At 34.3% G+C, this 13995-nt stretch overlaps 1 protein-coding gene across 1 annotated transcript; it reads left to right on the forward strand.

The window, feature by feature from the left end:
• The first annotated feature begins 1060 nt into the window (after nt 1-1060).
• Nucleotides 1061-10903, forward strand: LOC128533239 (MAP kinase-interacting serine/threonine-protein kinase 2-like). The gene is made up of 11 exons (XM_053507497.1): nt 1061-1133; nt 1816-1913; nt 2458-2537; nt 2984-3057; nt 3138-3242; nt 4080-4135; nt 5008-5103; nt 7401-7595; nt 7724-7888; nt 9012-9046; nt 9770-10903. The coding sequence occupies exons 1-11, from the start codon at nt 1061-1063 to the stop codon at nt 10032-10034; spliced, it is 1242 nt and encodes a 413-aa protein (XP_053363472.1). The 3' UTR covers nt 10035-10903.
• Nucleotides 10904-13995: the final 3092 nt, after the last annotated feature.

A 13995-nucleotide genomic window follows, 5' to 3' on the forward strand; every position in this document is an offset into this window, starting at 1 on the left:
AAGTCGCAAAAAAAGGGAGAGAAACCATTGAATGATGAATCAATCATAAAAAGTTAAATAATTCATTCATGGTCTTACCCCTTTAATTGGCTAAACTTACTGGACAGAGTGAAAATTGGGGAACAGACCTGTACCGTGATTTGTGTGGGTTTTAGGCAATTATTTAAAATTTAAAAAAGCATATGTAACAAAATTGATCATTTCCTTTTTTATTATAAAGTTAGATGACTAAAAGAAAAAAAGAAAATTTGTAAAATCATTTATTTTATACATTTCAGAAAACAGTCGTATGATAAAAACAGCTGTTACACCATCAACATCAGATAAATAGGGAGGGGAAAAATCATTAAAAATATAGAAATCTTTGGCCGTCCAATCATAAAACTAATTGTCTATTTACTAATCCAATTTGATTGGATGGAAGACATAGAATGGGCGTGACTTTGGCGAAGAGTTTATAAATTTAGAGACAGCCTCCTCTAATCAGCACTTTGTTTTATATTGGGAGAAGAGAGCAGTTTGGGTTTAACTGGGGTTTATTAAAAAAAAAAAAAAAAAAAAAAGAGGATCTTAACTGGTGTAACAAAAAGACTGCGTCGTATTTAGTAAGTATTAGTAGTTTTTAATTAATGTAGTAGTTTTAAGAAATGTGTGTTGAATTAACAGCAGTAAACTGGGCTTAATTGATGGCAGTATTAATTGACTAATTAAGGAGTAAAACACTTGGTTTTGTCCTGTTACAGTTAAATGATCAGGGTGATGGGATAAAGCTTAATCTGAAGTCATTAAAATGATTAAATTAGAGTTTTTCTTAATTATTTATTAAATAATTTAATTTTGCATTCCTCTATGTACCATCATACTGTTACTTGCTTCTTTAATTGTTTTTTGTTTATTTTTGCTTATTTACAATTCCTTCTAAATTTTATGTAACCCCCCCCCCCCCCTTTGATTTTGTATCTTTAAATGTTAAATTAAATTTGATGTATTGACTTCTTTAGTTTATTGCTGCAGTGTCTTGAAGCTTTTCTTCTGTTCTTCAGCCAGTTCACATGAGCTCATGGACTTTAAGAGGAGAAACAAGAAGAAAAAGAGATGCAGAGCCACAGAGGGCTTCGGCAGGAGGTTTGAAGGCAAGATGAGTTTATTTTAGCTCGGGTTGGCGTAGAAGTACTTACACTGTGCAAGCAGCAGAGGACGCCTGCAAAGTCATCCTTTTAATATTTAATAAATAGTCAAACCAATAAGCAAAAATAGATCGATTTGAATAAATTCAAACTGTTTAAATTATTAAATTGTATATTGGTTAAAAGTGATTATTTATAAAAAATATATTATGTAATTTTGATATATATTTTTGGTATAGTGTAATATGCAAAGTTGTTGTATCATTTTTTTAAATATTTTTTTCAAGTATTTTAGTCTGTCGTTGTGCCAATCAGGCACTTCTGAGAACAAACACTCCCCACACTGGAGATATATATTCGTCGTTTCTATGGCAGTAATTTAAAGGTCAGTTTGTTGGCTCGACACCTAATTGTCATTCACAGACTATGGGCAACATGGGAACGGCACTTGGCCTAATCAGCATGTCTTCGGACTGTGGGAGGAATCCCAAAAAGCACAAGGAGAACATGCACTTTCATGTACTCAGACCCTAAGAGGGATTCGAACCTGAGCTCTGGAGGTTTCAAGGCGACAGTGCTAACCACTAAGCCAACATTCAGCCGTTATCATATTTACAGTATAGTTATTTGTTATAAGTATTGCATTTGTACCAAAGTCCTCCTCATGTTTTCTCTCTGAACTTCTTAGATGTTTACAGACTCCGGGATGAGGTTTTGGGAGAAGGAGCGTATGCGGTTGTGCAGACCTGCATCAGCCTGAGCACGAGGAAGGAGTATGCAGTGAAGGTGAGCGTGATGACCATTAGGCAAAGATTTTATCAAGTAATCATCATGCATGCAAGTGTTATCAGTGAGAAGGCATTAATTTGACCAAACAATATAAAAGGCAAAATGTGAAAACAGAAGTAACCAAAATAATACTGAGGTGTAAAGGTTTGTGCACACTATCTATTAGGAATATCTTTTTATTGATTATATACTTCTGTCTTTTATCATTAACATATTGTAATATAACTTTAAATTGTGGTGATCGTAGAAATTGTAGAAAGTTATGCAGTTTTACTTTGTTAATAAAGTAAATTTTTAAAAACAGTAAATTTAGTAAAAAATAGATGAATAAAAAATTAACAAATGCACTTTTGTCCATCTATGATTTAAGGGGATGCAAACTTTTACTGTTGAGTTTAATGGTAAATGGTAAAGGCTTACAATGTTTTTTTTTTTCTGTATGTTTGTTCTTTTAGGTGAATAAATGGAATGATTTAAAAAAAAAATTATTAATTAGTTTAATTTCTTTACTTTGTGAATTGTGTGTGGATGTATTTTGTAGATTATTGAGAAGAGGCCAGGACTAAGGCGCAGTCGTGTTTTTAGAGAGGTTGAGATTCTCTATCAGTGCCAAGGCCACAGGTATGGCAAGCCTACAGGCTCATATCACACACTAGAATTAATAGCCTATATATTTTTTGTTTTATTTTGGACAACAGCACTGTTTAATTCTGCATTCTGATCGGTTGCAAGGTGTTTATTTTCCATAACAGCAGCTCTGAGAGTAACGCGGGTTTATATTAATGTGTTTGTTTCCATAGCAACAGCTCATTCAGATGTAATAGATTATATGATTGAGTTTTCTGTAAGTAGATTATTTTGAATTCTTGGAAGGAGTCTCCAGTGTTGGTGCGTCATCTTAAAGAAAAAGAAGTAATGGTTTCTCAGGAACATGACCAACTAGTGTTTTTTTTTTTTTTTTTTTTTTAAGCTTGTAAGTGACCGGCTATTTAGCGCTTTTTTTTTTTTAGTTATTTTTCCTGATCCATTAGCTGTGGTTTTGTATGAATCCCCTTTTGTCCCTTCAGAAACATTCTGGAGCTGTTGGAGTTTTTTGAAGAAGAAGACAGATTCTACTTGGTGTTCGAGAAGCTCGGAGGAGGTTCATCAGTCTGTTTTGTCTTCACTTTGACCCGTATCTTTATGGATCTGGTTTTCAGACATGATTTGTGGTTTTTCTAGGTTCAGTTTTGACTCACATTAACAGACGGCAGAGTTTTAGTGAACAGGAAGTCAGCGCTGTGGTGCACGACATCGCCAGTGCTTTACACTTCCTGCACAGTAAAGGTCAGTCAGCACCGGTGTGTGATTCACATCACGCCCACATTCAGCCCTGATTCTCACTGACACTCGCTGGAACACGAAGTGTAGAAACGGTTGAATGAAGAGGCTGTTCATAAGGCATAAAGAAACATGGAAGTGAATAAACTGTAGAATAACAATCTAAAAGCTACTACGCATTGTTTGAACCTGTGAATTCACTTTTAATTAAATATTTTATTTACAGCATGAACCTGATCAGAATATAATGGCTACTAAAAAAAAAAAAAAAAAAAAATACTTTTGTTCATATGCTGCATTATATCCCTGACCAGGATTAAATGCTTACTGAAAAAATATTTTAGTTAATATTTATTTATTTTATTTATATACATTATATACATATTTTAAATGTGGTTTTTTTTTTTTGCCTTATTCATTGTTAATTTACTTTATATAAAAAAAATTATCACACCATAACCCTGGCCAGGATAAATGGTCACTGAAAAGAAATTTAATTTCTTTTTATTATTTTAAATGTTTGGTTTTTGTTTGTTCTGTTCTTTTGTTTAATTTAATATTTTATTATTATTATTATTATTATTATTATTATTATTATTATTATAACTTTAACAAGATTACCCTAAACAGGATTATAGTTACTGAAAATAATATATTATAGTTTTATTTATATTGTTTATAGTTATATTTACTATATTTTAGTAATATTAAAATTATTTATAATAAATAAATTATAGGAAATTATATCTTTATAATATATATCTTTTAATTTAATATTAAATATTAACATAGATAATATATTTAAAAAGTATTGTTAATGTTAGTCATGTGACTGTGACGTAGGAATGGCGCATAGAGACCTGAAGCCTGAGAATATCCTCTGTGAGCGCAGTGACAGGGTGAGTTTGTATCAGTGCACATACATACATACACACATGTATATAAAGGAGTAAAGGAGCCCTTATACACATTTCTAATGAAATGTTTGTGAGGCGTTGGTGCTGCTTTGTTGAGTGTTGCTGTGTTAATCTGTGATTAATAGGAGAAATGGTGTAAAAATTGAGGCTTTGGTGAAATTGTTTTTGGGACTCGAAAATCCCAGCATGCCCTGCATCCAATACGGTTACATTAAAGTTTCTGCTAGTTTATAGTGTTAGAGTTGCCATTGAGAGCAAAGTGTGAGTGCTGAAGCTTTGGATGCTGATGTGGTTGAACAGAGTGCAATAATGGTGAAACATTTAACAGATGCAACCCGCGCTACTCTCAAGCTTAAAGGACTAAAGCGACACCACATCACTCTATAGTTAGAGTTCAAGGGAGGGCAAAGTCGTGCTGCAACACTTAGGTAGTCAAACCATAAGCCAAGCATTGTGGGATGTTGGACTTTGGCTGCTCCCGTCGGGGTCACCACAACAGACCATCAAATCCGCACACAACTTGGTACAGGTTTTATGCCGGATGCCCTTCCTAACACGACTCCCACATTTTATCCGGGCTTGTGACTGGCATTGCATCCAGTGGCAATCCAACCAGGCATTGGGTGGGATTTTAACACAAACCTTCTGCAAGCCAGGGAAGGAACCTACCACTAAGCCACCAATGCCCATTAGCCAGGTTTTGTGGGTAATGTAGGAAAATGTTAACCTAAGTAAAAATAGAGGAACAGTTTTTAAAAAAAAAAAAAACTATGAATTTCATCATCAAGTTAAAGTCTGAAGGTCTAACTAATTTATTTTATTACTGATTCTCTGAGGCTTGGGTTTTTCTGCAGATGTATCCTGTGAAAATCTGTGACTTTGACCTGGGCAGTGGGATGAAGCTGAACAATGACAGTCACCTGATCTCTAGTCCACAGCTCCTCACTCCAGTAAGTACCAAGGACAGGCGGGCAGAAAATCTGAGGTTTGAGAGATTTTCAACTAAAGTAGTAGCAGCATATGGGGTTGAGGCTCTCCCTGCTTCAGGCTTTGGAGTATCATAGCTGACCCTACAGGCTGACCCCAGCTTCCTAAGCGGAGATACGCAAACAAAAGAATTTCACTGTGCTGTAAAGTGTGTGACACTCTACCTCTTCCTCTGTGATAAACAAATATTGTTATTCAAAATGAATAAATAAATTCCTATTTTTTGTTTGATGCTGTTTGACATGGCAGGGAGAAAATGCATCTGAAAAAAAAATGTATTTTCAAATTCAAATTTTATTTGTCTCATACACAGTACGAAATGTAGTGAAATGCTTAAACGACTGCCAGTGACCTTAAAAAGAGAATTGAGGCTTATAATAAGAAATAAATATGAATAAAAGAAATACGATAAAAAAATTAAATAGAAAAATTTAATTGAACTACGAAAAAAATATCACTAAAAATAGAAATATGCTGTACATAAAAATTTAAATATACTGTACAAATTGAAATACTGTACTGTACAAAACATTTAGGACATTTGTATTTCTTATATGATTTGTAGTTAAGCATAAACTGGGTCAGTGTAAGAAAAGTCATTGCTACTATAGATCATTTCTAGAATCACATTTTTTTTTTAAGTAAAAGAAAGAATGATTGTATCTTTTACTAAGGTTGTGTGAGGTCAGGAAATCCTGCCTTCTGTGTTATGATTGGTCAGTCTTATCTGTGATTGGTTAGGATCCTACAGCATGAAGGCAGGACTCAAAAGTTGAACTACTGAATCTGTGTAGATATAAAACATGTTTGTAATTTTTTATATATATATTAGTGCTGTCAATCGATTAAAAAAAATTAACTAATTAATCGCACATTTTTTTGCAATTAATCGCGATTAATCACAATTAAAAGACTGAAACTTTTTGGATATGTAAATGTAAATAATTAATGTAAACTCAAGACAATTAAACTATTTAAATTCAAATATGATTGTTCATTGGAATTTTTGTTTAACTTGTAACACAGATTTTCTCATGTAAACAACATACCTGCAATAAACCATCAATATTCTCCAAATTAACTGTTGGCTTGAAAGCCATATTTATTACAGAAATAAAAACACAGGTATGTGCCATTTGTGTCATTTGAATTTCAAAACAATCAATGCAATTTACATTGGCGAGGCCCTGTAGAGATTGTTTCGGTGGGGTGTTTTGCTTTTAAGTGATATGTCAAAGACGAATTACTTCTCTGGTATTTAAATTCGGCTTTGCAAAATGTACAGATTACTTTTGTTTTATCCACAGAACCATCCGGCAGAGTTTTATACTGAAACTTTCCGTCTAAAAGTCCTTCCTTGGTCTTATCCATACTTCTTTGCACGTTGAACACACGTCGGCCACAACAGGAAATAAAAAAAACTGCAACCGCGTTAATTGCGTTAATTTTTTTTAATGCGTTAAATATTTCAAATTAATCGCATGCGTTAACGCACTAATTTTGACAGCACTAATATATATATATATATATATATATATATATATATATATATATATATATATATATATATATATATATATATAAAGTTTGTCATTATTTTCATAGACCTAAAAGTTTAGAAGTGGATTTTTGCAAAATGTTTGTGTAAAATCATTAAACGATGTCCTGATGCCACAAAGGACCAAAAATTGCACCATACTGTACATTCTATAGCATTTTGCCAATATAATGATAGCTTGAATATTAAACATTATTGTTTATAAATCATGTTTATGCAGTTGAGCACCCCCCCCCCCCATTATACTTTTATTTATTTATTTATTTATTTATTTATTTTCCAATCAATGTTTAATGTGTACTATAATAAAGTCTCACACTAATTTTAAAGCAGTTGGTCTCACTTAAGGTTGAGGTGGATTCTAGTAGATCCTTATCAAACATACTGTACAGTAGCTGGAATAAACTAATATAAAATAATAATACTATCATTCATTTTGTATGTTAAAATGTTAGCTAGATACAATAAGCATGTGTATTTAAGTAGCAAGTTTACCATCGTAAATTGTCATTGGATATATATTTTAATAAATCAATAAGTTCTTACATTTGTTTTTTTTTATCAGTTTTTGGATCAGTGTTTTAATTTGTACTAAAAAATATTTAACAAATTTAATTACACAAATGTAACAATTGTTTTGCTGTCTTTTAGCTAGCATATATTTTAGAGTATTGTAGAAAAATATTTAGCTCTGTTTTTCAGTGTGGATCGGCGGAGTACATGGCCCCCGAGGTGGTGGAGGCATTTAATGAGGAAATAAGTGTTTACGATAAACGCTGTGATCTCTGGAGTCTCGGCGTTGTCCTCTACATCCTGCTTAGTGGATCTCCTCCGTTCACGGGTCACTGTGGGAGCGGGTGTGGCTGGGATCAAGGGGAACCATGTTACGACTGCCAGGTGATTAAAATCACAAACCTACTATAGATTTGATAAACGCTTAAATTTTAAACCATTAACCTAAATTTAAACTACGAGAACATGTTCTAGAAAACTAACCCACCCCCGCATCCCCACCACACATACAGAGCATGCTATTTGAGAGCATTCAGAAAGGACAGTATGACTTTCCTGATAAGGACTGGGCTTACATCTCTGCTGAGGCCAAAGATCTCGTTTCCAAACTGTTAATGCGGGACGCTAAGCAGCGGCTGAGTGCGGAACAGGTCCTGCAGCACCCGTGGGTACAGGGGGTGAGTATTCCACCATGATGCAATATCTACATAGATAACTACATGCAGTGGACCACTGCCTAGAGTGTTAGTTTATTTGTAATGTTAAGGATGTGCTAAAGTCAGACTGATTTTGAATCACTGAGTCTCACTTTATAGCTGCTGATATTTATAGGTAGCCTGAGATCATGATCAGTGCTAGCTGTCAGTTATATTTTATTAAAATAAAGATATTTAGATAAGGTTAGCCTGTGTGTCCTTCAGTAGCACTTTTACCATCATAAACACTTTATAGTCAAACGTTAGCTTGTTTTTTTTTTAGCTATGTTAATTTTCACCCCGGCTTCAAGCATCCCTACGACTGTGACAGAGACCCATGATACTTGTGTTTTATGATATGAGACTTTGTTGTGGTCACACTGGCATTTTAGAGATATTATCTGGGATTAGGTCAAAGAAAGGGTTGCCAGTTAATCCTGACAAAAATCCACCTGACAGTGCTAAACTTGCCTAAAAAAATGGAGACTTTGTTTAATCTGTTACGAAAACTAAAATGAATCTATTTCTTTATGTCCAAGACTCATTATCCACCCTAACATAAGTATCCCAACAGGCTGGAAATCCCCTCAATCTGGCAACATACTTTGCAGCTTTTAAACTTTACCTCCTAGGCTGATTGGGAAGCCAATTATACACATCATCCTGCATCAATGCATAGTAACATGAAGCAGTTCAGACTTGGGCCATGTTGAGTTTTGCGCTAATTTCAAAGCAGTTTGTCGTACTTGAGATTGAGGTGGATCCTAAAAGACCCTCATCAAACATAGCTGGAATAAACTAATATACTGTATTAGAACTAACTTTTATTTAATATGGTAGCTATATATGATTAGCCTGCATTTTTTTCATAAATATTTTGTCATTTTCAAACGTTAGCTTCGCTAGCTATAGAAAGCCACATGGAGAAGTTTTTGCACTGGATAAACGCAGTCTCCCTTTAAGACGCAGAACATTCCAAGTCTTCCTACTGTAAGTCTTTAGGTAACCACAGACTGGGACTATTTACAGACTGGGTAATTATACACCAGTGTTCATCTGTTTTCCAGTCTAATTGTTTGTACATTTCTTTTCTTTTTCCTGCCAGTGTGCTCAGTACACAGCACTCGCACTACATTCAAGGTAAGGTTATGTCATATTTGATTAATTTATATGAAAAAGGGTCTTAATGTTAGTCAAATAAAAATTGATATAATTTCTAGTAAATGAAGGCGTAAAAGCCAATTAACATTTACAGAACACTTCAAGCACAGTAAAGTGATGAGACTCTCAGCCGCACAAACTCGACTAGGAGTTATTGCCACATTGCTTGTACAGTGCTGACCTTGTTCAAAGCCATTTTCACATGTTTGGGCCATTAAAGGAGTTCCTAGGAGGCCAGCATTTCAGATATGAAGCAGGCAGTCCAATCACAGCTAAGAGAACTTTCTACCTTGATGGTATCCAAGTAGTAGTGAAATGCTCAGATAAGTTTATTAGCAGGGGATTGTATAATATATAGAGATTATATTAAAAAAATAAAGTGAGTTTTTACTCTCCTAACAGTGTTCTGCACAATCAAAAGTTGCGCTTGTATATGAAACTCCCCTTGTAAATGCTGCTCTGTGATACAGAGAAGAATTTCATTATTGGTGTTCCTCAGGATTTAGTTCTTGGTTCATTTAAGGTTCTATGAAGAACATGCAGCAAAGGCTCTTTGCTTTAACTTGTGTTTACAGCGCCACCATGACTTGTGTAACTAGCATTCTTAAAACTGGGCTATTTAACAGCCTTTTAGACTTGATTCTTTAACATGACATGACAAGAAATACAAGTCTTTGTATTATATTTCATTTCCTGTTCCAGGCTGTCAAGTGTCCAGGACCTTACGTCCTTCACCGCTCAGGTGGTGGCCATGAACCGTCACCTGGTTCAGCAGGAAGTGATGGAGGAGAAGGGCAGGAACTCGTTTGGCATCCATCCCTCGGTGCTCCGCTCCGCATCTCCAAGCTTGCTCTCTCTGTCTTGCCTTTCAGGGTCACGACTGGCACAGCGGCGCAGGGAGAAAAACCAACACCACCGCAGCCCTCTGCATCTGGTCATGACCATGTCAGTGTGTTTAACACCTTGAATATCTGAGCAGAATAGGATGCATTGTGGAAGGATTCTGTGGAAGTTTAGCACTTTTAAAAAAGCACAAAAGCCTTGGACTTTACAGTAGGTGTGGACTTTGTAAGTGGAGGTGCAGAAGTGTGCAGTAATGATGCTTCCTTTTGAAATGCTCTGAAGATTCAGTGAGCCTCAACAGAATGATAAATGTATCAGATATTCTCCTGGTTTAATTAGAACACTTTTTATTTATTTATTCTTAGACGCTTTTAATATTTTACATTTTCTTAATATTAAGAAATCAAAAGTTATTTGTTAAGATCGGATATAATATTGGCAAAGTCTTTATATCCTTATGAGTCAGGATTTTTCAAAAGGGGAAGAAAGCCTAAATACCTGGAATATTAGTAAATCAAACATCAAGTATTTGTTTTTGGTGTTTTGCATGCGCACTAATCTTTAACTTTGGGTTGCATGGAACTGAAACATTTATGTATATATATTTTTTCTTTCCAATTTATCAGCAGTATTTTTGTCCGTAAATGAGTTCGATTTTTTTTTCTTACTTTTTGTCCTCCATTATAGTTACTTTAGTTAATTTTTTTTTTTTTTTTTTTACATCTATTTCTCACCAAGATTATTTAAAAGGATGGAAAAACTTTTCAGCAGATGAAGATGGCACTGATGTTTTATATCCCGCCATAGTTTTAACCATCTCTGTACATGGGCTTTGCAGTGTGTGCTGCAGTATTAGAACTGCCAAGATTCAGATGTTTGCTTTTAAATTTCCATCCTGTGCTGCAGCGTTTATAGTCTTTGCCATTTTTTGTGCATATATCATAATGAACTTGTTTAAATTTGTGAAAGATCACACATGCCCTTTCTCTTTATAGCAAGACTATTAATTGCTGCCAAAATGTAAGTGTTAGAGATTTTTATATATTTTTTACTTATCGTTCTGGGAGAGACTTTTTCCTCTTTTTTTTCCTTTTAATTTTTTTTTTTTTTTTAAAGAATTGAATTTCATGCTACACTGTGCATATAAATGCCACATTTATTAATTTATTACTAAATTAACTAAATTGTTGGTGTATTTTTTATTTTTTTTTGTTGGTAAAACAGGATTTTGTACAGTCCTAATAAAAAGCATGAACAATTCAAATGTGGACTCATCAATGTGTGTTTTTTTTTGTTTTAAAAAAGTTTTCACACATTAAGAGCATGGGATCATTTCTATAGTGTGGTTTAAAGGCCTGGATCTATAGCCAGTTTGCTCATTTAAAATAATTTTAGTTTACTTTTATTTTAGACCAAAAATGGCTTTGAATAATAATTCTGAAGTCATAAGAATAATTAATCATTTTGAAATCCACTTCCCTGCATTTATCAAATTATTTGCCATTAGCCTAGATAAATTAAGTACAACATGATGTATTTTATAGTTAAATGTCTGTTTAAATTGCAATATTTGTTTTATAAAATTGTGCAGCCATAGTTCAGTATTATTGAACATAGTTCAGTATATGCATGTTTACTGTGAAAACTAAAAGAAATCCAGGGGAAGAATATTTTTTGAGCATAAATAATTATATCACCTTAGGAAACATTTGGAGGTGAATATGATGTAAATTTAAAATAAAAGTATAGGTTTTTATATATTGTATATGTTTGTAAAGTAGAAAATATTCAAAACTGTGAAAATAGACAGGTGGAAGCAAAACACTAAAGTTGCAGAAAAAATGTAAACTCTTAAACATTGTGTTTATGTTTTTTTTTGTACAAATCGTTCATTATGGAATGTTTACTAAAGAAAGCTGCATAATTTTTTTCTGGACAACATCAGATGAAAACGTGAATTCTGTTTTTCATTCTTTATTTTGAATTGTATTGACTAACTGAAAGCATGGGGAAATGGAAAAAGAAAATGCTTTGTAATAAATGATTTAAAAGCCCTCGTGCCCCTAGCATGCATGCTACAGTATTTGTGAATTCTTCCCCAGAACCCTCAGATCTGTTATTTGTTTTTAATAGAAATGCAGCTCATCAGTGGTGTAAACCATTGTTGTACATTTACTGTTTGCTCCAATTCAAAGCGTTCCTATGTTGAAAAATCAAAAGAAACTTAACTTTTTATATGTACAGAGCTAAATGACCAGCCAAACGGGGTTGCTTAAGTAGAAAAACATTGCTCATGGCATCTTACAGGACTTCTTCAACACCATACAAACCGCACAGACGAGGAAAAGCGTTATCTTGCACAACAAGTACCAGAGAGGTGCGTTCCCTAAAGGAGGAAAATCAGAATGTACAGTTACTTAAAATTGTATTTAAAATTCCCAAACATGAAAAAACATGGTACTGAACCTTTCCTGTTGGTTTCTGATGTTTATTGTTCTTATTAGGCATGCTGCAGTGTGGTTACACTTACTGGACTTTAGGGAAATCACCTGAGATTACTCTACTTCAACCAGTTTATACTTATTTTGTAAGTCAGGTGTAGTTCTAAATTTGTCCAAAAATTTGGCATTTTCTGTTGTGAGTAATGAACATTAAATAAACAATATTATTTCAGAATGTATTTTTTTTAGTTAATCAGGTTTTGCTAGACACAAACAATCCATTTACATTTTAATATATGATTTTACAAAAATCTAAATTCTTATGGTATGCAATTTAAAGTAATAGAGAAAATAAAAACCAATTCAGAAAAAGTTTTAACAGGAAAGGTAAAATTTGTGAAATACAAATAAATTTTTTATTTTCACTGTAAATCACAATTTATATATTTTTTTTATATTGTGCTTCTATTTCTAGTCTTGTATTCTTGGTAGAAAATGTTTCCAACTATAATATAAACATACACTCCCCTGCCACTTTATTAGGTACACCTGTTCAACTGTACATTAACGTGAATATCCAATCAGCCAATCACATGGCATCATCTCAGTGCATTTAGGCATGTAGACCTGGTCAAGACGATCTGCTAAAGTTCAAACCAAACATCAGAACTGAGAAGAAAGGTTATTCAAGTGACTTTTGAACATGGTATGGTTGCTGGTACCAGACAGGCTGGTCTGAGCATTTCCCAAACTGCTGATCTACTGGGATTTTTACACACACCCATGTCTAGGGTTTACAGACAATGATGTGAAAAAAGAAACCCAGTGAGTGTCAGAAAGGCAACAGTAAACTCAAATAACCACACCAGGTGCTGCTATTGTCAGTTAAGAACAGGAAACTGGGGCTACAGGTCACATGGGCTCACCAAAATCAGACAACAGAAGATTGGAAAAACATCACCTGGTCTGATAAGTCTCAATGTCTGCTGCGACATTCAGATGGTCGGGTCAGAATTTGGCAAAAACAACATGAAAGCACGGATCCATCCTGCCTTGTGTTAGTGGTTCAGGCTGGTGGTGTGATGGTTTTCCTGTCACACTTTGGATCCATTTGTTCCAGTTGAGAATGGTTTAAATGCCACAGTGTATCTGAGCACTGTTGCTCTCCATGTCCATCCCTTTATGACCACAGGATAACACACCATGTTGCAAAGTTAAATCATCTCAAACTGTTTTTTTGAACATGACAGAGAGGTCACCCTACTCCACAGTCACCAGATCTCAGTCCAATGGAGCATCTTTGGGATGGAACAGGAGAGTCGCATCATGAGTGTCCAGCCGAAAAATCTGCAGCAACTGCGTGATGCTGTTGTGTCAATATGGACCAAAATCTTTAAGCAATATTTCCCAAATTTTGTTAATTCTATGCCACGAAGAATTAGGGCAAAAGGGGTCCAACTGCGTACAACCAAGGTGTGTGAATATATACGCCTTTTTTTTTTACAAAAATAATTTTTGTATTGAAAGGTTCAATATTACTTTAGTACTATTAAGCTGAATCATGAGAAGTTGCTTACATGAAAACGGTGGGCTGCAGGTGGATTTGACTTCTGCGGTCGGTCCGGACATTACTGGAGCTGGTAA

The sequence above is a fragment of the Clarias gariepinus genome, chromosome 11 (assembly GCF_024256425.1).
Source record: "Clarias gariepinus isolate MV-2021 ecotype Netherlands chromosome 11, CGAR_prim_01v2, whole genome shotgun sequence".
NCBI classification, from domain to species: Eukaryota; Metazoa; Chordata; class Actinopteri; order Siluriformes; family Clariidae; genus Clarias; species Clarias gariepinus.

Bases quoted from the DNA above. Each gene is read 5' to 3' on its own strand.
- LOC128533239 (XM_053507497.1), top strand. From the start codon at position 1,061: ATGGACTTTAAGAGGAGAAACAAGAAGAAAAAGAGATGCAGAGCCACA. The intron at 4,136-5,007 runs GTGAGTTTGTAT...GTTTTTCTGCAG, and splicing joins TCTGTGAGCGCAGTGACAGG to ATGTATCCTGTGAAAATCTG. The intron at 9,047-9,769 runs GTAAGGTTATGT...TTCCTGTTCCAG, and splicing joins GCACTCGCACTACATTCAAG to GCTGTCAAGTGTCCAGGACC.